This window comes from Ceratotherium simum, chromosome 22 (assembly GCF_057802395.1).
Source record: "Ceratotherium simum simum isolate JZ-2026a chromosome 22, ASM5780239v1, whole genome shotgun sequence".
Classification (NCBI taxonomy): Eukaryota; Metazoa; Chordata; class Mammalia; order Perissodactyla; family Rhinocerotidae; genus Ceratotherium; species Ceratotherium simum.
This window is the reverse complement of record NC_141921.1, coordinates 32,681,573-32,707,917: the sequence shown is the minus strand read 5'-3', so window position 1 is coordinate 32,707,917 and position 26,345 is coordinate 32,681,573. Positions and strand designations below refer to the sequence as shown.

At 46.6% G+C, this 26,345-nt stretch overlaps 1 protein-coding gene across 1 annotated transcript; it reads right to left on the bottom strand.

The window, feature by feature from the left end:
- Window positions 1-23,206, bottom strand: CNR2 (cannabinoid receptor 2). Its single transcript, XM_014783982.2, has 2 exons — window positions 23,025-23,206; window positions 1-2,259 (listed from the first exon to the last, which is right to left on the bottom strand). Exon 2 carries the CDS (start codon window positions 2,212-2,214, stop codon window positions 1,132-1,134), a length of 1,083 nt encoding a protein of 360 aa, XP_014639468.1. The 5' UTR covers window positions 2,215-2,259; window positions 23,025-23,206; the 3' UTR covers window positions 1-1,131.
- Between the last annotated feature and the right edge of the window lie 3,139 nt (window positions 23,207-26,345).

The following is a 26,345-nucleotide window of genomic DNA, read 5'->3' as shown; positions in this document are numbered from 1 at the left end:
CTTTCCTTTTATTCCATCCATGGCTCCAAAAAATTGCATTACAATTCCTCTGCAATTCTCCCTGCCACCAACAATTTCTCTTGCCTGTTTCAAGCCCCTCTAGTAGGAGCCCAGCCTCCCTGATATGTAAAATATAAGTGTCCTGGAATCTTCAAAAGCATGGGGCTGTATTCTTGCTGGAGATAATGGATTGTGGGCCCGGCACAGAGTAAGGGAATTTCCCCCTCCTCTCACTTACTCTGTTGATTATTCATTATAGGGGTGTGGAGGAGACAAAGGGGTTGAATTGAGAGATGACTGGGAACAATTTGGGGATTTATAAAATCTTTGTGAATATCTTCCTTTTTCTTGGCGTTGGGTTAGACTGGATGCTGCCTGCTTCCGGTGGTACCACCAAATAGGACTTAGCAGGGTCAATAAAATTCTCTGAAGATTCTGTGTCTCGAGCAATCCCAGCCTCCTCTGTACTCCCCAGGGACTTAAGAGGTCACAGTGGCTGTAAGTGGGGATTATCAGGGTACCAGGGAGGGCCATTGCCCTAATAACAAGATGCTCTGAACTGGATGCTTGTCAGTTACCTCTGAAAGAGATGGATCAACATCCTTGATCCTCATCATGTCACAGTTCTTGGTCCTCAATGGGAAAGGGTGACCTGAAGGTGGGGACTTTCATAGCTCCAGAACCAAGGAGGCCCCAACGATTAAGCAGGAATAGAGGCTGGCCGTCCATCCTATGTGATACCCTGAGATCCCAGGAGAATAATCCATTCTTCTTCTCATTCAGATTTCCTCCCTGTCCCGCATGGCTGAGACTGAAGGCTCCTTCTGGCTTCTGTGGTCTCTAGAGGATGCAGGCACTAAGCATCTTGTCAGGAAGGTTGTCCTGACCTGACTAGCACTGAGCCTGGACCAGGCCTCTTGCCTCCTGCCCACCTTGCCTGTCCAACAGACTGTGTGCAGATAGGCATGGCCAGGCTACCCTCCAGGGGTCAATGCCAACAATCATCAGCAAAAAGGGGTCAGTGCCCAGGCCCTAGGTTCAAGTAAGATGAGAGGGTCAAGACCACGCTTTCTTCTCCAGGGAGTGAAATGATTCTGACTTGGCTTGTTTAAAACTGCGAACGAGGCCTTATCAGCAGTCAGAGCAGTATAGACCTCTGGAATCTGGCCACTGGGTGATTTTCACATCAGCCTCTGTCTCAGTGACTGAGGACCTTGGGACCTCTTCTTTTCCTTCAGACGCAAGGCCCCTCAGGCACTTCTTCCAGCGGGCCAGGCGGTGGTGGGCAGAGGAGCGGATCTCTGCACTCCGCAGGGCATAGATGATGGGGTTGACCATGGAGTTGACAAGGCAGAGCAAGGAGAAGAAGGCAAAGACCTTCTTGACCTGGTCGTCAAGAGTGGTGGCCAGGCTGTAGACCATGAGGGCCAGTACTGGGAACCAGCATATGAAGAGCACAGCCAGCACCACCCCCAGGGTCTTGGCCAACCTCACATCTAGCCTCATCCGGGCCATTCCTGGCACGTGCCTGTCCTGGTGCTCAGCCAAGCTGGCTACATGCTGATGGGCCTTCCAGAGGACATGCCCATAGGTGTAGATGATGCCAGAGAAGAGGACAGCAATGAATAGGAGCCAGCCCAGCAGATAGTCATTGGGGATCAGGGGGAAAAGCTCAGAGCAGGGACTGGGACAGCAAGTCCATCCCATGAGAGGCAGGTAGGAGACCAATGCTGAGATGACCCACATGATGCTCAGGGTCAGCAGAGCCCTCCCACGGGTGAGTAGGGCTTTGTACGTAGGTGGGTAGCGCAGACAGAGGTAGCGGTCAATGGCAGTCAGCAGCAGGCTGCCTACAGAGGCTGTGAAGGTCATGGTCACACTACCAATCTTCAGCAGGAAGACAGCCTTGGAATCCACGCCATGGAAGACATGGAAATTTACAAAGTTGCAGGCAAAGACCACACTGGCCAGGAAGTCAGCCCCAGCCAAGCTGCCAATGAACAGGTATGAGGGCTTCCTGCGGAGCCGGTGGGAGGACAGGATCAGGTAGAGCACAGCCAGGTTCTCCAAGGCGCTTAGCAGGCCCAGAGGGGTGCATAGCACTGCGATAGCTATCTTTTGGGAACTGCTCAGGATCATGTAATCCTTCATGGGGTTGAAATCCAAGCCATCCTTGGAGGCATTGGCTGCCTCCATCACCCAGCATCTCTCCATGGGATGGGTCCCTCTGCTTCTGCTGGGCTTGCCAAGAAGCCTTTGCTGTAGTGCAACGAGAAGAAGAAATGAGTCTTTTTCAATCAGGGCAATAATGACCTCACATAATCACTGAATGTAGCCAGACCCTTTACCTGTGCAGATGGATCGTATGTTGAAATAGCAATTTATATTTTGTTCCCCTATATTTTGCCCTTTCTCTATTCTAGTGAAGTGCTAGGTCTGTACCAGTTGCCTTAGGAGAAGTATGTGGGAATTCAAGAAGCAGAAGTGGCCTGCGAGCTTTTTGGCCTTTTGTTTTCAAAAAGGCTAATCCGAACACTTCCCTTTGACAGTAAGGGAAATCTCCAAGTGAGAACCAAGAGGAAATCAAAACCATGAAAAAATGGAACCCAGAGTGATAAGGTGGAGGGGTTTTTTGCATTGGTGTTTTGTTTCCCAGTTTTGGTAAGTAAGATGCTAAAGTTTTAACAACTATTTAGGCGTGGGAGATAAGACTTGGGCTTCACACTGGCAGGGCTGCCAGGTAAAATGTAGAGTCCAGCTAAATTTGAATGTCAGATAATGAATCATTTTTTAGTATAAATATTTCCCAAATATTGAGGGGAAAAAAACCAGGGCACCTAAATATGGTATGGTATATTATTAGAGATTATTAGAAAGCAAACTCGAAATCTCTCTAGAGGGATATGACATAGGCCTAAAGCAAAGTTGACACGAGAGAAGCCATATTGTAACTTAGAATAACCTCTCACCAACTCACCCTGTGTATGTTTTAACTTACATGTAGCCTAGGTGATAAATAGCTACCCTCTGGGAAAATATGCACACTCTGTGGATTTTATAATCCTGGCTGACACATGTACCTCCCTGTGGTGATAGATGATAACTTTGTTCTTTTGAGTTTCTTAGGAACATGACGACTTCCTCAGAGAAGAACATCTATGCTGGCATCCATCATCGATGACAACTGAAACAGCTGGTGTGGTGCCTCCAGTCGCCAAGGTCAGATGGTCAACTGTCCTGAGTCCCTCCTTCATAGCCCACTAGTCCTATATAACTGCTTTTTTAAAAATTAATTAATTAATTAATTAACTTTATTTTTTTTGTGAGGAAGATCAGCCCTGAGCTAACATCCATGCCAATCCTCCTCTTTTTGCTGAGGAAGACCAGCCCTGAGCTAACATCCGTGCCCATCTTCCTCCACTTTATGTGGGACGCCACCACAGCATGGCCTGACAAGTGGTGCGTCGGTGTGCACCCGGGATCCAAACCTGGACCTCCAGCAGCAGAGTGCGCACACTTAACTGCTACGCCACGGGGCTGGCCCCCTATAACTGCTTAAAATTTGTGCTTGTTTAAGATGGTCTTTGGGACATGAGTCCACCATCTTCTGATTTTGCTGGCTAATCAAATAAATCCCTTTCTCAACCACAGACTCGTCTTGCAATTGATTGTCTTCAAGGTTGCAGTAAGCCCTTGCTCAGTTACAGATATACTTTCTCTCCAGGTCACACAAGATTCCCACATATAAAGGCCCATAGAATTTGAGCTCACAATGCAAAATTACAAAATTCTTAAGGAAATATGAACCAGAGTTAGCAGAAATGTCAGACAGTAGAATTAGACTTTCAAGAACTTCATATAATTCTTGGGTATATGTTATGAAATATGTTTAATATGATTAAACAACAAGGAATCGAAAACGTGAGTATATAATGAGAGACTAGGCAGATTTGAAAAAGAATCAAGTACAATTTCTGGAAGTGAAAAATAAAGTCATTGAAAAAAGAAACCCTTAAGGGTAGGCTAAAGAGCAGAATAGACTAGTTGAAAAGCATTGATCTAGAAGGTAGATCTGAAGAACTTTCTCAAAATGTAGTGCAAGGAGATAAAGAGATGGGAAATATGAAAGAGAGGTTAAGAGACATAAAGCGTTGAATGAAAAGGTTTAAAATATATCTAGTTGGAGTTTTAGAAGGAAAGAATAGAATTGGTAGATGGCATTGGGGAGGTGATATTCAAAGAGGTGATAGTGGAGAACTGTCCAGAATTCTCCTGGACTTGACTCCTCAGATTCAGAAATCACAGTGAACTCCAAGCAGAATTTTAAAAACAAACTAATTCTACATCCACATATATCATAATAAAACTCCAGAATGCTGAAGACAGAGAAAAAATTAAAAGCAATCAGAGAGAAAAGACACAGTATCTGCAAAGGTATCATAACTGAATTTAAAAGCAGATCTCTCAATAGAACAATAGTAGCCAGAAGATAGAGGAAAGAAAGCTAAACTGTCACTCAAAATAAAAAGAAATACAAATAGAATTGTCCATTAACAGACCTTCACTGAAGGAACATCTAAAGGATACGCCATCAGAAGAAGGAAATTCTACACAGAGGGAAGAACAGAAAGGCAAGAAGGAATTGTGAACAAATAAGTTAATAATGTATGAGTAAATTTTAAAAAGCCTGTATAAAGCAATAATAATAATAATGATAATGACTAATTTGGAAGGTATAGAAAGAAAGTGGAAGTTAAATTGTAAATGACAGTAACACAAGCTGAAAGACATGAATTGAATTGAAGCTTTATTTAGGAAGTGAGTAAAGGTGTTGATCTAATTAGGCCTTTTTACCCCCCCTCTCTAAAGCCCCAGTGCATGGTTGTTTATCTTAGTCGTAAGTCATTCTAGTTCTTCTGTGTGAGCCGCCACCACAGCATGGCTACTGACAGACAGGTGGTGTGGTTCCATGACTGGGGAATGCCCGGGGCCACCGAAGAAGTGAGCATCGAACTTTAACATCTAGGCCATCAGGGCTGGCTCTAATTTAGGCTTTTAAAAATCAGCCATCATCTCTAATCTGGTATACTGCACTAGCTTCCTAACTGGGCTCCCGGCTTTTTAACAAGGCTCAGCTTTAGTCTAATTTCAACACAAAAGCCAGGGTGACACTTTTAAAATATGTCAGATCATGCCATTCCTCTGTCCCAAACCCCACACAGCCCCCATTCCACTCAGCATAAAAGCCAAAGTACTTAACAATGGCCTAGAAGGCTGTATGTGTTCTGGCCCCCTTAATTCTCTGACCTCCCTACTACCATGCTCCCTTTGGTCAGGCAGCTTTAGCCACGCTGACTTCCTGATAGGTTCTCCCTCCTGCTGCAGGGCCTTTGCACTGGCTGTTCCCTTTGCCTGAATACTCTTTCCCTCGTTATATACTTGGCTCAGCCTCTCACCTTTTTCAAGTCTTGGCTCAAATTCTACCTTTTCAATAGCAGCTCCCCTTCTGCCCTATTTACTACTGTAACTCACCCCACCCTCCAGCTCTTCTGGTCCCCCCTCATCTTAATTTTTTTTTTCCGCATCACTTATCACCTTCTAACATATAATTTACCCTACGTAACTTATTTATTATGTTTTATTGTTTATTGTCTGTTTGTTCCACTAGAATTTAAACTCCATGAGGCCCAGGAACTGACTGTTTTGTTCACTGATACAAGGGCTTAGAATAGTATCGGGTACATAATAGGTACTCAATAAGTATTTGTGGAATTGAAGTGAAATTGAATAGTGAGTGATTTTAACATTCCTTTCTCAGAAATTGATAGATTAAGCAGACAAAATACTAATAAATAGGATGTATAAGATTTGAACATGCAATTAACCAGCTTAATCTAATAGTCATATATGGAACTCAGCACTGGAGAATATATATTATTTTCAAACAAATGTGGACATTTACCAAAATTGGCTAAGTCTTAGGTGAAAAGTAAATGTAATTTAAAATGATCTGTAATGTACAAACCACATCCTCTGACCACAGTGAAATTTATTTAGAAATCAAGAACTTAAAAACAAACTAGCAAACTTCATAGGTATGAAACTTTAAAAGCACACTTCTGAATAATTCTTGGGTCAAAAAATCATGAAGGAAATTAGAAAATACTTAGAATTGTAACATATTAAAATTTGTGGTATGCAGATGAGTGGTCCCGGAAGGCAAATTTATAGCCCTATGTGCTCATATTAGAAAAGAAAAAAGACTAATGAACTAAACATCCAACTCATGAAACGAGAAAAGGAACAGCAGCAGAAACACAAAGAAGGCAGAACACAGAAGTAATAAGAGCAGAAACTAACAACACGGGGAAGCAATAGGGAAGAGAAAGAACTGACACACACGGAAGCTAGTTCTTTGAAAAGATAATGCAAGAGACAAACCTCAGGCAAGATTACTTAAAAAGAAAGGAGAGGGCTGGCCCCGTGGCTTAGCGGTTAAGTGCCCGCACTCTGCTGCTTGTGGCCCGGGTTCGGATCCCGGGCGCGCACCGACGCACGGCTTTTCCGGCCATGCTGAGGCCGCGTCCCACATACAGCAACTAGAAGGATGTGCAACTACGACATACAACTATCTACTGGGGCTTTGGGGGAAAATAAATAAAAATAAAAAAAAAAAAAAGAAGAAAGGAGAGAACCCACAAATAAGAAAAATATCAGGCAGGAAAGAGAAATGGTCAATCATCCTTTGAAAAGATGTTGAACCTCAACAGCATCCACAGAAATGCAGGTTGCACTCCCATCAGATTGGCAAAAAAACCCCCACGAGTGTTGGAAAAGGTGTGGAGTGACGGGAACTTTCAGCACCACGACAAACACTTTGGAGAGCAATCTGGCAACATCTAGTGAAGATGAAGATGTGCCACCGCCCTTGGACACTCCAGCTCCACCGCTGGCAACGTGCTCCCGAGGAACTCTTACACATGTGCCCGAGGGGACATGCACAAGGATGTTCGTTTCAGCATTTTTGAAATAGCAAAAAAAAAAAAAAAAAAAAAAGTCCATCAGCTAGAAAATGGAGAAATAAATTATAGAACATCCATACAAAGAAATAATAAAGCAGTAAAAATAAACTAGAGCTATATGCATCATCAAGGATAAATCTTAAAAACACAGTGTTGAGCCCAAAGTCTAATCCCTGATGAGAATTTAGAGGATTTATGAAGCAGCTAAAGAGAGGAGAACTTGGAGGTGGTGGCATCTTGAGAAGCAGGAGAGAGGGCAGCATTTTCCTCCGGACTAGGTTAGAAAGCAGGGCCTTGCTGGAGGCAAAAGGAGAACGTATGTCTCTATGTACACATTTCCATGTGTTCTTTAGTGGCTATTCCTTTTTCAAAACGTTAAACATTAAAACACTAAAGTAGTTACTATTGAAAAATTGAAAACCAGGTATATTAAAATTCACATTATTTTATAAAGTTTAAATATTTTATTTACACTCAAAACAGAATTTACTGTAATTTCTTGGTACCCATTTAAATTTTGCACCCACGGTGAGTGCCTCACTCTCCTTACCCTACTTCTGGCCCTGCTGGAGGTTCACAGGGAGTGTGAGCTGGGGCAAGAGAGGTCTGTGGCTTCCTGAGCAGTGGCTTCTTGGTGTGTCTGGGTAAGATGCTTTCACAGCATTTTCAAATCTTGCCCCACAATGACCTCCAGGATAGGCGTGCTTATGTTCATGTTATAGAGGAAGAAGGCTTGGGAATGATAAGCTCTCTGGGCTCCCTGGACTCAGTTTCTTTATCTGTAAAATGGGGATAATTTACTTTCTAGATAATTCATGTTATGAGGATTAAGTGAACTAATATGCAAAATACATTTAGAAGAGAGCTTGACACTGGGGGTAGCTATTCTTAATTTGGAACTGGCCCAAGATGACCTAGCCATTTAAGTATGGGAACTGGGATTCAACTCCAGCTCTGTCTACACCTGCTCTGTGAATGTGGCTAGTCTGAATGGAGATGTGACTTAAGTATAAAATACATATCAGATTTCAAAGATAGAATGGAAAAGAGAATATAAACTATCTTATTAATAATTTTTTATATTGATTACAAGTTGAAATGGTAATATTTTGGATATATTGGGCTAAATAAACACTTATTTCTCCTATTTCTTTCAGTTTTGTTAAATGTGATTACTAGAAAATTTTAAACAACATGTGGCTCGTGTTATATCTCTATGGGACAGCGCCAGCTCACCCCAGCGCACTGTGCTGCCTGTTGACAGCCAGGTCAGGACATATCCCTCAGCAGCCCCCGCAGGCAGCCCCAGTCTGGCTCAGCTGGATGCCTCACGGTTTCCCAAATAGTTCTGCTTTCTTGCACCTTTCCCCACACCTTTGCCCCAGGGCTTCTTTCTCTGGCTCACTTTCTTTCTTCATCTTCCTTCTGGATTCATCTTTCACCCAGTGAACCCTTCCCCCATACCCCGGTCACACACAAAGCTCCCAGCCTTCCTGTGCACATGTTGGAACCGGTTCTGCGTTAGTCTTTTCTCCAACAGGGCTAATGACTGCACTAACCAGCATTTGTATGGAATTTAAATTCCACAAAATATTTTTCACAGCCACAATCTAAGGTAATCCACACAATTCTGGTATAAGAATTATGGTTATCATTATTTCACAGATAATGGAGGCTCAGAGGTGTTAAACCACTTGGCGGAGCCCACAAAACTTGTCAAGGCAGGGACTGAGCCTTCATTATTTGTGGGTCTTCAGTGCTTTGCACAATGCCTGCTACCTGGTAGGTGCTCAAAAACTACTGAATGAACAAAACCCATCTGGATGGAAGGGGGCTGTCTCAAATGGAGTGGAGTGGACCCCAAGTAAGAGTGTGAGGGGGAGGGGAGCACATTGTGTAGGTTCAAATCCCAGTCGGTGGCCTTGTTCAAGCTACTTAATGCCTCGGTTTTCTTATTTCTCATCTGTAAAATGGGTTTTTGTGAGGATTTAAGTAAATTAATATAATACCTGGAAGTGCTAATTGTTATTATTATTATTATTATTATTAGGAGCATCTTCAAATGGGGATAATTCACCTTCTCCATGAGGTTGTTAAGAATAATATGCCCCGGGGCTGGCTTCGTGGCCTAATGGTTAGGTTCACACGCTCTGCTTTGGTGGCCCGTGGTTTGCGGGTTCGGATCCCAGGCGTGGACCCACACACCACGCATCAAGCCATGCTGTGGCAGTGTCCCACATACAAAATAGAGGCAGATTGGCACAGATGTTAGCTCAGTGACAATCTTCCTCAGCAAAAAAAAAAAAAAGAATAGTATGCCTGGCACATGATAAGAGCTCAATAAATGGCAGCCCTTATTATAATCCAGTGTCTTTTAAATTTCTAAGAGAGCAGAATGGTTTTTACAATCGATGGAACCCCTATTCATAAATCAGGTAAAATCTGAGTTCATGTCACCTATGTCCTCTCTTCAAGGCAGCCCAGGTTCCTCTGTGGAGCCCTCAGGCTCCGATGAACAGATTGAAAACCTCTCATCTAACCCAACTCCATCACTTTACCATTGAGAAACCAATCCAAGGGTGGGGATGTAATTTCCTAAGGTCACCCAACGAATCAGCAGCAGAGCTGGAACTAGATTTCACATCCCCCAGATCACAAGACAAAACTCTTGTGCTGTAAGCATCGAGATGACCCTCCCTAGAGAAGCTGAAAAGCAGTGTTTTCTTGAGACAGACACCCTTTGCTGAATGCTGCCGAGGTCACACCTGAGCTGAGACAGGAAATGGTGCCAGCCGAGTTGTCAGCCTGGTCATGAATGAGTGACAGTGCAAGTCTTTCTCAGCTCCCACATCCCCACCCTGCCGCTTCTGGAAGCTTCCTCCCTGCTGCCCACTCCACACACACACACACACTCTTTTCCCATATTTCCCTTAGAAAACCGTCCCTTCCCATCAGAGAATGGCTTACCCCATGCAGAGTCCAGCCTAGAAGAGGGATGCCAGGGGTGATGGCGGCCAGCATTTGTGCTTCACCCAGGCCTGGCATGGCCACCAACTTGTGGTTATTGTCCAAATTAAGTAAGAGCAGGAAATGCAGGCATTTGGATGGAGGTCCTCACAAGACAACATCCAATGACAACAGGATGCACAGAGCAACAGGAAACCCAGCTCCCTGTCTGCCTTCCCTCTGGGTGGGTAGAAATCCCTCTTGGAGTCATAGGGTCTGACTTCAGGCAAAGACTTGTCCGAATGCCCAGCACAGAGAGAGACTCAGTGTTTGCTGTGCGGCACGGGTGTCCAGTTCCACATCTGCCATCGCTTGTCATGTGACTTTGGGCAAGTCCCTTCAACTTTCTGAGCCCCTTTTCTCATGTGTGAAATGACAATGACAATATCTGTCCCGTTCTTGGGAAAACCAAATCTGTTGATGAGCCCCACCATGGCTTTTTAACTGGGTCCATGGATAGGTTGTGACGGGGTATCAATCTTTTGCAAGTGCGTGTAAGACTTTATGTCTGTGCGTTGCTAGGGGAAAGGGTTCATATTTTTATCAGTGTCAGTGGAGTCCCAAGTATTAAGAACTACTGAAGCATGCAGAAACATGTTATGACCTGACGCCGTATGAATCTAAGATTAAAAGAGAACCAACAAGTGCTCTCCCAACCTAAGAAAAATGCCAAAGCCCAAAACGACCTGACCCTCTTTCCCCAGAGAGCACGTCCATGCTGCAGTGGCTGTCCGGGGCCTGCAGCCTGGAGCCCTGACTCGTGCTGAGTGTCTGGGAAGGGAACCGTGAGGGCCGGGGACACTGCTCAGGAAAACGTGGGCCTGGGGTTTTTTCTGACCCGAAGTGAAAGTGCGAAGTGAAAGGATGCCACGGTCACAGGTGGCCCCACCGTTCCTGCTGTGTTTAAAGACTGAAGGCACCGGGGACCACATGTCAGGTGAAAAGGAGCATGACCCTTTGCTGTGGCGACCACACCCGCAGTGAGAAGCTGAGATTGGAGGCCAAGAGCCATCATTTTGATCTCCGATGGGAAGTGGGGAGGCCTGGGATCCAGCCCCTGTTCTGCTACTGAGTGACTGTGGGTAGGTCTCTTCTCCTCTCTGGGTCTTCCTTTTCTTATCTTTAAAGTAGGTGGATTGACTGGGTGATTTCTTAGGTTTCCTCCGGTATACTCGCCGTGTCGGATCCCAATGTCACAGGCTTTGCAGCCAGACCTCCCTGGATTCAAATCCAGCTCTGTACCTTATGGACTGTCTGACCTTGGGCGAGTTACTTCACCTCTCTGAGCCTCTGTTTCATTCATCTGTAAACTGGGAGAAATCCTACCCTCATCACATCGTTGTGCAGATTAAGTGATAGACGTTTACTAAATTCATGGCACTGTGCCTGGCTCACAGTACGGGTCTCACGGAAGGCAGGAAATACTCCACAGAGTTAGTTTATAGGATTCTTGCAGGATTCTGTGCTCGAGCCTTGTCTGAACTTCCTCTGATTGCCGAGGCAGATAGAAATATCTCCACCCATTCTCAGCTGACACTTTCCACCATGAAGGCCAAACCATCACATTTTTAAAAACCTGTTTGATCTGCAGGAATGATCCATCAGTAACAGACAAAGATGACCCTCTTGATCTGCTTCTCAGAAGGCGGGGCTCTTGGCGCCATGTCCAGCCATGGGAAGCGTGTCATGGGGCCTTCCTTCCACATTTCTTCTCCTAGCCCCCCTCCGTGCTTGGTAGCATTTGATTGCAGTTGCAAGGAAGTTTTGGATTTTTGGGCTGTCAGCTATGTTCCTTTGCTCAAATCTTATCTATTTTTTTCAGGACCTATATCAAAAGCCACCTCCTCCAGGAAATGTTCTCTGGTTTCCTCTTACCCTGCCAGGTGGAGAAACTCATTGAGTGTACTGCATGGATCACCATCTAGCTTCTATTATCTGTGTCCATTCCTCATCTTGCTTCCTACACTGTGAGCTTCTAATCTTGAGAATAGAATCTGGGTCAGGGAGTGGAGACATCTTTGTGTTCTACTCCCTCTCACTCCAAAAAAAGCCCAGGGTAGATTCTTGGAGATCTTTTCATGAGGAGGCTGAGCTAAGCTAAGCAGCCCGTATGGACGTGGAACTCAGCCCAGATAAGCGAGCAGTTAGATGGCCCTTGAGCCACCACTCCCCATTCCCAAACCCTGGCAGACATTGCCCATGGGTCCCAGTCCTCATTCACCCTAAGCTTCACCATGAGCTTCTCACCATAGTACTCTTACCCAGGGAACCAGACTTTCAGAAAAAGGCGGGAACCTCAAGCAGCAGGTCTAAACAGAAAGTGAACTAGAACATTGGCAGCTGACCTTGTAAACAGACCACCAGGATAGTCATTCTTTTTTTTTTTTTTTTTCCTGAGGAAGATCAGCCCTGAGCTAACATCCATGCTAATCCTCCTCTTTTTGCTGAGGAAGACCGGCTCTGAGCTAACATCTATTGCCAATCCTCCTCCTTTTTTTCCCCAAAGCCCCAGTAGATAGTTGCATGTCATAGTTGCACATCCTTCTAGTTGCTGTATGTGGGACGTGGCCTCAGCATGGCGGGAGAAGCGGTGTGTCAGTGCACGCCCGGGATCCGAACCCAGGCCGCCAGTGGTGGAGCGCACACACTTAACTGCTAAGCCACGGGGCCGGCCCCAGGATAGTCATTCTTAAAATGGATTTGGCAGGGGAGGTGGGACAGGACGTGGGGGAAGTAACTTAAAATCTCTCCGGTGATATAAGTCGCAGGAGAAGTTTATTGATGCGAGGCAAAATATAAAAACTGTCCTGGGGAGAGATGCAAAGGGCTGGTGAAGGGGTTGTTTCCCACACCGATTTCTTTACTACATTTCTCCTGAGATGGCCAGCACTTGAGCACAGGGCCTGGCACAAAGTAGGCACTTAAATATTTAAAAATCGACTTATTGAATGGATGAATGAATGAAGAAACAAATGTCTATTAGGAGAAAAGCAGGCTTCTTCAGACAGACTTTTGTTTCTTTTCCCCTCAGCTGCCAGGAAGCTCAGAGCTAAACGCAATGCAGGCCAGCAGGTCCAGGTCATTCAAGGTTGGTTCCTGATTCATTTATTGCTCCTGTTCGTGGTTTCTAACGCTTTGCTGTTATTTCAACTGCCCTAATTCATAACACAGGCCACCTCCAGTCCCTTTAGGACAGAATTCATAATTTACAGAACTGGGGCAAAGGATCATCATTAAGGTCTCCTCTATAATTTCTTCCTCAAACGTCTACTGCTTGTCAAGGAAACCCAGGACCCCTGAGTCTGTCCTCTGGGGCTGCAGGATTCCATCCCAAGTCGACTGTCCACTCATCACCATTCATCACCCCCACCCAGGGGTCTGAGGGGTCACCACCTGCTCTCTGGACACTCATTCTCCCTGGACCTCCCTTCCTCATCTGTCTGTATCATCTCCAGCCTCCCTCCCAGGAAGAATTGAGCTAAATGGTGCCTGAGGCCTCTTTCCACTGTAGCGAAGATTAAGTGTCAAGGCTTTGGAATGAAACATTGCTGGGTTCAAATCCCAGCTCTGCCACGGGTGGGCTGTGTGACTTTGGGGCAAGTTAGTCAAACTCTCTGAGCCTTAGTTTCTTCTCTGTGACAGGGGAAACTAATAGCTGCATTCTTGACGTGCAAATTAAACAATTAGTTAAAACAACTGAGGAGTAGCTTGGTTGCTTGATTGAACTAAAGAGAATGTGTGTGATGTGGCAGAAAGAAAAGGGTCCCCAGTTAGGAGTCAGATACTCAGGGTTTGAGCCTGGCTCTGGCACCAGTTAGCTCTATGGAGAAGTCACTTACTCTCTCTCGCCCCAGTACTGCCATTTGAAAAGAAGTTTGGAGGATAATGATGGTGAGTGTGTGGCACTGCACTACCACTCTCTACACATTATCTCATTTAAACCTCTAAACAACCCTGCAGGCTGGTATTATTATTATTTTCCATATATTATAGGTGAGGAAATTGGAGCCCGGAGTTATGACGAACCTTGCTGGGGGCATTGGGAACCTGTGCTCTTGTTCATTCCTCTGAAGACTCAGGGTCCCATCTTCTTGCTTTACATTCTTTACATCCTCCAAACACTTGGTATATTAACTGACTGATCTCAAATCTGCCTACAGGACAGTTTTGTTGCGTCTTTTCAAATATCTTCTTCCTCTTTTCAACTACCTTATCCTCCAGCAACTTCTCTTTTAGAGAATGGACTAATTGTGCCCACATTCATATCATACTTGAAGTTTGCATAGTGGGGAAAGGCTCAGGGCTAACATCTGAGGTAGGTAGCATTTCTCAAGTAAACAAATTCAGAGAGGGTAAGTCACGTGCCCCAAATTCCACAGCAAGTGGCAGACCTTGAGCCCTTGTGTTATGACAAAGTCAGGTTGGTAAAAGGACAGGATCCAATGCACGACCTTGCCCAGGATGAGGGGCCCTGACAATGGACACAGGCAATCTTTTGTCTTTAGTCCCAGAGGCAAATCACATTTCTTTTCTCTCTCTTTTTGGCTTTTCCCTCTTCTGACCAATTTTGCTCAGTAATGCCTCCACTGCTAACATCAACTGGCCTAGACTTTAGTCCTGTCCCCACCAACCTGGTGGAGTCTTGACCTCCTTACCTCCAAGGATTTGCCAGTCAGGCTGTTGGTCTTTAGAGTCAGACAGGCCTGAGTTCCAGTCCTGGCTCAGACATTAGCTTTGTGCCCTTAGATAAAGTCACTCACTTCTTTTCCTCAGTTTTCTCATCTGTAAAACGTGAATAACAAATAGTACTTATCTCATTGGTGGTGGGGAGGCAGGAGGATTAACCGAGATACTGTCATGCTTAATACAGTGCCAGGCACACAGTAAACCAACTGATGGCAGATTATCTAGCTAGCTATCATCTATCTCATAGCTAACATGCATACATATTCTAGCTTCCTCCTCACTTTCCCAAGTTCTTTTCTAGTTGGCAATGAATGAGAGTGACAGCGTCATTTTCATCATGCCCTGGGGCTGGAGTGGGGTCCAGGAGGGAGGTGACAGGCAGGAGAGAGGGATGGGACAGTGTTAGGAGAGCAGAGGGAGAAGATCCTGTTTCCATTCAGGATTTTTGGAGTGAACAGGAAACTGAGAAAAGAACAGGAAACTGACAGCCAGATCCATTATTAACCAGGCTGGGTAAAGCAGCCAGCACCTCCTGGACCAAGGAGACAGGAGTCTGGTCTGGTTCGTTTTGGGTGGAAGTGACAACCGGGTAACCTCAGGCAAAAACAGTCCCCTGCTCAGCATGTCCATCTGCACCAGGAGGGGGTTTTTGATGAGATCTCAAAGGATCCCTCCAACTTGGAAGTTATGCAATTAACCATGCAGGGCAGGGGTGGGGGTGCTGTCAGGTTGCAAAAGAGGTGGTGTGAGAAAGCCTGGCGCAGCAGTTCTCAAACTCTGTGGTCTCAACACCTCTGTACCATCTTAAAAGTTACCCAGGCTCTGAAGAGCTTTTATTGATGTAGGTTACATCTTTCAATATCTACTGTATTAGAAAATAAAACTGACAACTTAAAATTATATTTAATAAGCCTATTACATGTTAATAGAAATAACATATCTTTAATGAAAATAATTTTTTTGGCAAATCTCCTTATTGTCTGGCAGCTGGATTCTCATATCTGCTTCTGCTCTTGACCTACTGTGATATATCATTGTGGTTAAAGAATACGAAGAAAATGAATTTGTCACCTTCTCCTCATGCTTCCTTTGTGGCAGGCACTCCAAGAGGCTTTTTATTTGCGTTGTCTCCCATATCCTCCAAACTGCCCTTGCAGGTAGACTGTCTTATTTTCATCATCTTATAGATGAGGTTCAGCTGGATGGATTTGCCCAAGGTCACACGGCTTGTAGGTGGCAGAGTCAGAACTCAAACCCAGGCTGCTATACTACACCCGGTGCCACAGCTTGTCCCTAGAAGACAGGCCGCCTAGATGGAGGGGCAGGGGGTCTTTCTCACACTGTGGGAATAGTCTCTTCCCTGCCTCTCCTTTTCGTCCTCTCCTCCTTGGACCATTTTCTCCCACCAGGGCATCCAGCACCCCCATTAGCTGCCAGGGCACCAGCATGTCAGCTCCCAGAGGGCAGGGGCTCATTGTCTGCTTTGTCCCCCGCTGTGTCTCAGGTCCTAGAACACTGCCTGGCACATGGCAGCTGCTCAATGCATACTTGTCAAAGGCATTGGCTGAAGGAGTTCTCTCCGACACTTGTGAAAATCCTTAAGGAAGGTTACTTTCTTCAAGATTTTCAAAGTGGACACAACTGATCTATTTATGGGGGAAAAGATGGCTTGATGGAATATACATCAGCAAGAAAGGCATGCCTGGCTTAACATTTCAAAAGTGCCTCCAAAGGATCTGTGGCAAGAGGACCCGCTGTCGGTATATGGGCGAGCGTGGGATCGTGGGGCCACTCTACCTTAACAACAATGGTTTGCTGTGTGCAAGCACTGGGCTCTGCGTGTAATCTCAGTTCATCCTCACAATAAGCCAGGGAAGGTGGTACTATTATCATTGTCTCTGTTTTACAGACGAGGAGACAGAAGCACACAGAGATGAAGTGACTTGCCCAACGTCGTACAAAAAGTAAGAGTCTAATCTGAACCCAGGCCCAGGCCCGTCATCATCATACTTCCTGCTCCTGGTTGCTCAGCCAGCTGCTGTGGCTTTCTCCTGGGACCTCTATCCTTTCTGGGGGGCCTCCTGAAAAACTGCAAGTAGTGTGAGGTTCCCTGTTTCCTGCTTCACCAGATCCCTGGGTTCAGGGTCTCAAGATGGGCACCTTGACATGCTGTCTGAAGACGTGTGTCTTAGTTCTGCCCCTACAGGGAGCTCCCCTGTGACGTGTCACTCTGATTCTCTGCCCTGTATCTTCATCTTCATAATAGGAACTGAAAGGCCTACATCCCTCTTTCAAAGAAAACCTGCTACAGAAAATCTTGGAAACTCCGTCATATGAAAATGTAAATGACTGATAACAGTGTACAGCTCTCCCTTACCCTGGAGGCAGCTTGCTACTGGTGAGAGCTTGGTCACCAGCCATTGAGAAGTGTGCATGTCGCTGGGGAGTGGGTAGATTTGGGGATCCTTGTTAAAATTATACCTGAAAGTGGTTGGTCACCCCTTTTGCCCATAAAGTGCTCTCTGTAGGGAAAGAACACTTCACACAAAGCAAAGCATTATAACCAAGGGGACAGAGAGGCCTTTGAATGATGGCGAGGACTTTTGACGGTGGCTTCTCTATACAGCAGAGAGTGGGAAAGGGTTAACCTCATGGGGGTGTTCTGATTTACCTGCGGTTTCCCTCCTGGAACCCATGTACTTCTTCCTCCTGGGCCGACCCCAGAGGGTGGAGTCCCTGCCTTAACTTTGATTCTGGTTGTTTCTAGGGTTATAGCAGTGAGGGTGGGAGTTACAGTTCAGGCTGGTTCCCATTCAGGCTGGTTCCCCTAGCAGAGGCAGGAGTGGTGGGGTAGTGATGCGGAGGACCCAGCAGGCTCAGCACTTGGAACACACTGGTGATCATGACAATAATTGCAAGTAACAATGAATGAGCGCTTACTGTATACTGTGCAGCAGACACCATTTTATGCACTTTACACATTAACTCTTATATTCTACACGACAAGCCAATGAGGGGACTGGTGTCACTCCCATTTTATAATTGAGGAAGCTGGCACCAGCAAAGAGGCTGACTCATGGGGCTTCAGGCCACTAAGATCTGTGAGTGGTGACAAAGTGGCCAGAGGGTCACGGGGACAGCAGGACAGAGGCCGATGAGAAATTAAATCTGGTGTGCGCACTCAGGCCACGGAGAGATGAAGAGAGGCCAGAGATGGGCCAGACATCCGGGGAGCTGATCCTCGGGCACACTCTGCCTACCCATTTATAATAGAATGTATTAATGTGCATTTGGGGATCTGTTTGGTTTTTGCTCTCTGGGGCCATGGAGAGGAAAGCATGTTACCATTTCTGGCCTGGGATTTGGAATCAGACCCAGCAGTACTGAGTCTTTCATCACACTAACCTGCAAGGGGACCTGGATTTCTATCTCCTGCTTCTGTGAAGACATGTCATTAACAGGTGAGGATCTACAGAGACTAAGAAGGAAATATGTAGACAGAGGTTTAGGAGGCAGCCCTGAGTCACAGTGGTAAGTTCTGGCCCTTATTAACTCTGTGGTCTTTTGGGCGAATAACCTCACCTCTCTGAGCCTCAGTGTGCTCATCTGTAAAATGGGGATAATGAAAGTATCTCCACTAAGGTCTGTTGTGAGGAGTAAATGGGTCGAGTGGCATGTAGAAATGCATAGCCCTGGGCCTGGCTGGCACTTAATAAATCCTCAATAAACATTAGCTCTTATGTTTATCGAACAGTAAAATAAAATAGAATGAGGGCTTTGCATTAGAATGTCTCCAGTCTCTTCTAACTCAGGAAGTGTTCATAGTAATACATAATGTTACAAACCCTAACGGGTATTATTTGAGCCATTTCATAATTTTCTATGGTCCATGAAAAAGAAAGTGATTTTAAGTCAAATGTACTATTTTCAATAAATGCATTCTTTCAAGATTTTTCCCTAACATTTATTTTAAATGATTTAAATTATATGCATGATACATGAAAAATTTTGACTTTTCCCTACTTTGTAAGTGGCATATGTACTTGATTGACTTTAAAATCATGACAGAAGAAAACGTGTGGTTGCTAAACAAATTTTAAAGTAATTTTTATTGGAGGACCAAATGGACATTAAAATGGACTGAAGTGTATGTAACAAGAGGACAGAAATCATTTTCACGACCTGAGGGTCTGAATTCCTGCATTTGATGCTTAAAAAGCTGATTTGTATCTTTTTAAAAGAATTTTATGTTTGTTATATGGCAAGATAAAATAGATCTCAGGTCCCTGTTTGCAAGCACCTCTCTGCATATATCTTGCAGGTGTAGATCACCCTTATGCCCCACACGGGAGAAGAAAGAGTACATATTATTTTCTCTTTTTAGCGGTCTTTGAAATTTCATAAAATACAAGAATTTCCCTGATAAGCTATATAAGGAATTTGATCAGATAAATGCAATTTATGAATCTTGAGGCAAATTTGCAAGGGCGTCATCATCTTCCTCCTCCTTATTTCCTTGTGTTTTCGACATTGGAGTTCCTTTTGCTCCCTGTCTTTAATCATTGGTTCATTAAGGGTATAAATTAAACAACATAAGATTAAGAATAAACCCAATGTAAAACCATATATCAGCCAAAGCTACCCCAGTGGCCAAAGGATAAAGAGCCTGGTTAGGAGTCAAGAGATCATTGTGTTTAATCACCACTAACTACAGCTTTTGATTGTTCCACTTATCTAAGAAGCTCCCACACTGAGAAAAATATCTTTTAAATAGTAAAATAATTATTCACTAATTTTTTAAAAATGGAAATATGTGCCATGATCTTCTCATAACATGGACCTTCTGGAACATTTCCCTCCCTGTTGGGAAAAGCTGATGAAAAGCAGTGGGAAGACAGACCTGGGCTTGACTCTTGTCTCTGCCATTTATCTGCTGTGTCTGAGCCTCGGTGGCCTCATCTGTCAAGTGGGTATTATTAAGATGGGCCTCATGTCAGGACTAGAGAAGGACCATGAAGCATCTCGCTCCCCGCTGGTTTTCAGGAGGCTCCCATCCCCTGCTTTCAGCTCCCTAAGATTCCCCAGGACCCAAACAGATCCACGGAGACACACAGAGGATGGACTCATTGAATTCTGACAGAAGCAACACTGTGAACGCAGGTGTGATTCTCAAAGAGGAACTCTGGTGGCACCAGTCCCCAGGGAGAGGACAGCGGCGGGGGGTTGGGTGGAAGGGGCTGCCTCTGACTCACTGTGTGAGCAGAAGATCGGGGGCCTCCTCTCTAGGGGTGGGAGCAGGTGGGAGAGGAGAGGAGAAGCAGCAAATCCCACGGGACACCCACCCCAACCTATGTAGTCACTTCTGCCCCAGGGTCTCACCAGCATGCTCCTCATTTGGCTGGGATCCCAGCAGCCTTCACTTCCATGCCTGGCTCTAATGACACTGGGGGGCTCCTCCCCATCTCATCTACCCCACTGATCTTGTCTGTCATTTTCTTTCCTTGGCATTTGGGGTCTTCACTGCATGGGGGTGGGCGCAGGACACACCCATGCTCTGTGGACCCTTTCTCTCCGCAGGAGATGGAGGGAAGAGGGAGCAGTTCTATCCTTTCTGAGCTCTGCTGGAAGAAGGCTGACTGTCCGTGAGCCTGCGTTGCCTTAGCGCTTCCGAGGCACTTTCCACACCAGTTCTCCTATTTCATTCTCATCACAGTAGAGCACGGTTCTGGCTTCAGGCGGACATGGGTTTGAGCCTTGGCTTTGTCACGTACCACCAGCTGTGTGACCTTGGGTAAGGTCTTAAGTTTGTGTGAGCTTCGGTTTCTCACCTCTCAAATGTGGGTGGTGACAGCATTTCTCCCACAGGCTGTTGTGAGGATTGAACGAGGTAAGGTCACGGTGCTAGCAGAGTTCTAGTGTGTAGTGAATGCTCAATAAATGTGAACTTAAGAAAATAAACGAGCACTCCTTTGAGGCAGGTCAATAATGCTATCATAGCTTTATTTTTAGAGTTGAAGAAACTGAGCTTTGGAAAGGTGATGTGACTCACCCAAGGTCACCTGATATTTGTGAGGGAGACTTGGGTCTTCCACAGGACCCAGTGATTGACAGCACAGGCTTCTGAGCCCACAGGGCAGGACTCCACACTGGCTCCCCTATTCCTCGCCCTGTGACCCTGAGTGAGTCGTCATTGCCTTAGAGCCTTAGTTTTCCTTCTCTGTAAGATAAGGGCTGTCTGTCTCCCTTTAAAGAGCGCCCTTGGTGTCTGCTGGCTCAGGGACTTTTTGCAGAGGTGGGGTAGAAAGCAGAAGCTATTTGAAGACAGCCCTTCTTCCTTTGTGACTTCCTTTAGTCCTTTGTGAGAACCTGAGCTCAGTGAGAATGTTGAGGTGGTGTCCCAGGTGGGTGGAGAGAGAAGAGCCCGCATCTGTGATGCAAAGCCAAGGGGAGAGGAGAGATGGCCCCACACAGGGAAGAGACCAAAGGTCATGGGTCCCTTGAGTGTTGGGGACTTGGGCTCTACTTCCTGGAAGTGCCTTGGGGAGATGGTGGGACCTCTGGGGGATGTCACTGGGTGGCGCAACCCTGGAGGTTGAACCTGAGGCACAGTGGATTCGAGTCTTGGCAAGGAATCCGGACTCCAGGCATGCCAGGGAAGTGGACAGGGCTGGACTTCAGGGATCAAGCTCCTTTGGATAATGAGCATCCATCACAGGAGGAGCCAGTGGGGCGTGAAAGCCAGGGGCCTCCCTCACTGTGCTCTGTATGTGACCCTAGGAGTCAGATGTGCGATGCTGGAAAGTGGGGGTGGGGGCAAGGGAAGCTCAACACACTGAGATTCCATTTCTGATCAGCCTAGTAGGATGAGGGCTCAGAGTCTTATTGAATGTGCTTTAATAAAAATGAATAAAAGAACATTCTGTGCACATCTGAGAGCATGTGGTAAGATTAATAGGTGCAACAAGATGAGGAGGGAAGAGAAGAGACTGGCGCTGGAGGGCGGTGCTCAGCTCAGCCGGGCTGCAATTTGGCCGGCCTTAACCTGGCCTTAGCTGGCTAAAGGGTAAAGGACGCACTTCATTGGTAGAAATTGATGCTGGGGCCCAAGGCAGATTAGGGGGCCACCTCTAGGTGAGCCACAAGGTGGTTACAGACCTGGGGCCAGGGTCGTTGTGGTGCCGCCTCCCAGGGCCTCCCCAAATTTCTCCCCAGCGCCCCCTCTGCCTCGGTTCTGGCCTCCGTGCCCTTGAGGTGTCTACACACCATGCATTCTAGGGAAAGCAGCCCGCAGCCTCCTTTATCCTCATCTCCCATCCACAGAAGGGCAGCTGGGGTGATCATCAGAATCTCCACCACAGCCATTCGCTGAGCACAGCGCAGGCACCCATCCCGGTGCCAGCATCATCCCGTCAACCCTCCCACAAGCCTGTGAGCGATGGCCTTGGGCCCAAATTTCTCAGAAGAGGAAGCTGAGTGGGAAAGTGGGAGTGATCTGCCTGAGGCCGTAGAGTTACCACAGGCAGCGCTGGCATGCACACCCGGGCACTGGCCCCAGGGCACGCTCAAAAACACGACTGTTCCACTGTGTGTGACCTCCACAGAAGTGGACCCCTGGCCTCCTGGGTCTGGTGTGGACTAGTCTACACTACTCTGCAGAGCTGTCCCAATGGGGCAAGCTGTGTCTCTGTGCCTCAGTTTCGCCATCTGTAAAATGAAGGCCAGCACTCACCAGATGATCTCCAAGGCCTCTTCCAGCCCTCGTCTTTTGAGATTCTTTCCAGGCCACCAGCTGCTATTTAAGCCTGCACTTTATAAGGCAGGATAGCCTAGTGGTTAAAGAGTGGGTTGTGGAGCCCGAGTGCCTGAGTTCAAGTAGGTGCTCTCCTTTAAGGCCCGTGTGACTTTGAGTAAGTCACTCAGCCCATGTCCGTAAAGTGGGGAATAATAATAGAACTTACTGTAGACAGCTGTGAGGATTAAATAAACCAAACCATGAAAGGCCCGGAGAGCGGTGCCTGGCACAGGGAGGCTCTCTGTGTGTTGGTGGTTACCACCTCTGTCCTGACCTTCATGGACATGACGGCCGAGTGCTGATTCCTGGTCCTGTCCCCAGGGCGAGGACTGCACCAGCCCTGAGCCTTCCTGTGACTGGTCCTCAGAAACCTCAGGAGTCCTCACATGACGCATTCTCCTGGCCCCAGGCAGGCCCACCCAGCCTCTACAGCCCTGGAGGGAAGGGGTAAGGTAAGAACACAGGTTTTCTGGAATGAGGAAGAAACCCAAAATAAAACAATAAAAAAAGCTACTCACGGTTGTCTGTGGCTGAGCTTCTGCCCTGCCGGGTGTAGGGGAGTCCTGGTGACCGTGTGTCTAACCCTGGCCCACGTCCCAGTCAGAGCTCCTGTCGAACTGCCGTCCCCAAGCCAGCTTTCTCTTGCTTTTGTTCTCTCTCACAGACGAGTGAGCGCGGGGAGATCTGGCCTTCCGTCCCTGTCACCACTTCCCCCACCAGGTCCCCAGTGCCACAACGTTCTTGCTCCTGAAGTTGAGCTGTTTCCCACGAAGAACTCTGGCCAGGGTAGGGCATGGGTATAGGCCCTGGAGTCAAGGGACTTGGATTCTAATCCAGCCTAGCTGTTATGACCTTGAGCAATTCACTTAACCTCCCTAAATCTTAGTTTCTTCATTGATAAGTTGGGGAAAATGCACAGCACCAGCCTCACGCAGATCACCTAAAAGGACAATCCATTCTAATGCTTCTTCCCCACCAGACCAGAGCCTTGAAACCCAATACCTATAGGTGCCAGGTAGATAACATAGATGGGTGACAGGTACTGGTGTGGAGCAATAGGGAGTGGTGGGGACTATGGGGGATAGGGGAACACATGGCCCAGCCAACAGGGGCCGGCATCTTGCAGCTCTGCGAAGCCTTCCCACTTGGGGGTGCAGGCCTGGTTGCAAAATGTTCCAAGCATTTGGAAGGTGTGCCACATTTTCCAAGATACACTAGAAATCCTGACTTTAAGGTAACAGCTTCCAATTTTAGAATGTTGACCACACAGTCAAATATTTAAAACATGTCAAACCAAACACCATTTTCAGTTATGTTTGTTAGACCACTGGCTCCCTGAGGGCAGGGAGTGTGTCCCTAATGCCCAGGCCTGGGCTCGGTAAATACTCAGGTACCTGATACGGTTCAAAGTGTCTTTATATCTGTTATCAGATAGAATATTTAACGAGAATCTACTTCTTCCTAGGGATACAAAGATGAATATGATAAGGTTTCTGCCCTCCTAGGCTAATGGCCTTTGATTATCTCATCAGATCTTTTCACTTATTGCCCTCCACACCTCAGACCCCAAGGGATGGATCTGGGCTAGTGGTTCTCAGGAAGGGACATTTTGCCCTCGAGGCGGAGTTGTTGGATTCAGCAAAATATAGGATGGCAATATTTGAGACATATGTATACTAAAGAATTATTTGCTGTTTATCTGAGATTGAAATTTAACTGGGCATTCTATATTTTATCTGATAACCCTACCCAGAGGGGACATTTGGCAATGTCTGATGACGTCATAACTGGGAGGAGATTCTACTGACACCCCGTGGGTAGAGGCCAAGAAGGCTGCAAAACATCCTCCGGTGTGCGGAACACAAGGAATTATCCAGCTCAGAGTGTTAATAGTGCCGAGGTTGAGAAAGGGCTCTAGACCTAGCGCTGGTCCCTTCAGAGCAAACCGCACTCTGGGAGGCCTTTAATTTGATAATTAGTCCCTTGGGGAGAAGGCACAGTGACAGCCTCCAGCTCTGTGCTTCTCCCAAGAGCAAGTCACTGACAGTAAGGAATGGGACAGAGAGCCCAGGACACCAAGAAAGAGGATAGAGGGGGCAGGAGATAGCTGGGGATTGGAGGCCCCCCACAGCCTACGTCAGACGTCTGGGAATTGGAGAACACTGGGGGCGAGCCGGCAAAGATCCTGCAGATGCTTCCATGATGCTGAATCTTGGACCCCCGGCCTTGAGGAAACCCCACCATGGAGAAGAAGGGTGAGGCTGCTCCCAAATGCCTGGCTCTCCACTGCAGGCCAAAGTGTGCAGTGGCAGGCTGAATGCTTGCATGATGAATGAATGAATGAATGAAGAAAAGAAGAAAGCTACTTAAAAGCTAAGGTGGGCAGAACACTGGGAATCTGAGTTCTAGGGTGGCCTCTGCCACTGCCTGGCTGAGTGACAAGTTACTTCCTTTGGCCTCAATTTCCCCACTCCTAAAATGAGGAAGTTGGAGATAGTAGGTGCTTCTATATTTTCCACATACATCAGAATCATCTGGAGGGCTGTTAAAACAGACTGCTGCCCCCCACCCCAAGTTTCTGACTAAAGTAATCTGGGGTGGGGCCCGAGAATCTGCATTCCTAACAAGTTCCCAGGTGATGCTGTTGGTCCCTGGGCACATCTTGGGTAGCACTGGATAAGGGCCCTTCTTGCTTGGTCGGTCCAGCCTCTCTAAGTCCCCTAGGTCCCCTGGGCAGGACTGAGGGGGCCCACACAGGAAGTTTGTTCTTTTTTTCCCCAGAGAAGACTAGGTATATCAGCAAAGCAGAGTCCAGGAGCTGGCTTTCTCAGTTCCCTGTGGACAGCCATCCTCACCAGCCTTTGTACTGTGAGATGCTGCCATCTACTGGATGCATCTACTCCGCGCTGGGCCCAGAGTGCTGCCATATTCAGGGCCTGATTGAAGAAGGAACTTTCCTGGTGGTGTCTTTCCTATCAGGCCCCAGGGAAGTAGCCTTTGTAATGTCTGGGCCCTCTGACCCCTTCAGATGACTCAGTTTCCAATATGGATACTGGTGCCTGAATTATCCTGGGAAAACGAAAACAAAACGCTCCTGCAAGCATGGGGGATAACATATTTTCACCAAACCGTTGCTATTTTCTGCTTTTAGAAACCTGACATATAGTTGCCTTAATTTACTAAAAGCAAATGTTGGTGGTGCTATTTATATGGAAAGGGATTTATATATCTTTACAAATTTTTTATGACAGGCACCCTTTTAGGTGGTTCCATAGGCATGTTTAAAACGTGGTGATTCTGGGCCGGCCCCGTGGCTTAGCAGTTAAGTGCTCACCTCCACTACTGGCGGCCCGGGTTCGGATCCCGGGCGCGCACCGACGCACAGCTTCTCTGGCCATGCTGAGGCCGTGTCCCACATACAGCAACTAGGAGGATGTGCAACCATGACATACAATTATCTACTGGGGCTTTGGGGAAGAAAAAAAGGAGGAGGATTGGCAATAGATGTTAGCTCATAGCCAGTCTTCCTCAGCAAAAAGAGGAGGATTAGCATGGATGTTAGCTCGGGGCTGATCTTCCTCACAAAAAAAAAAACAAAACAAAAAACAAAAAACGTGGTGATTCACTTATCAAATTAGACAAAAAGGAAAAAGAACCGCTAGCAACGTTGGCAAGTGTGGGATGAGACAGACACTCCCGTACATTCAATGGGAGGGTAATCTGAAAGTACGCTGACACGAGCTTTTCCAGTGTGGTGTCATGGTTTGAGAGCAGTCTCTGGAACTGGGTTAGACCTAGGTTTAAATTCTGGCTTGGGGGGAATCTATGTTACCTCTGCC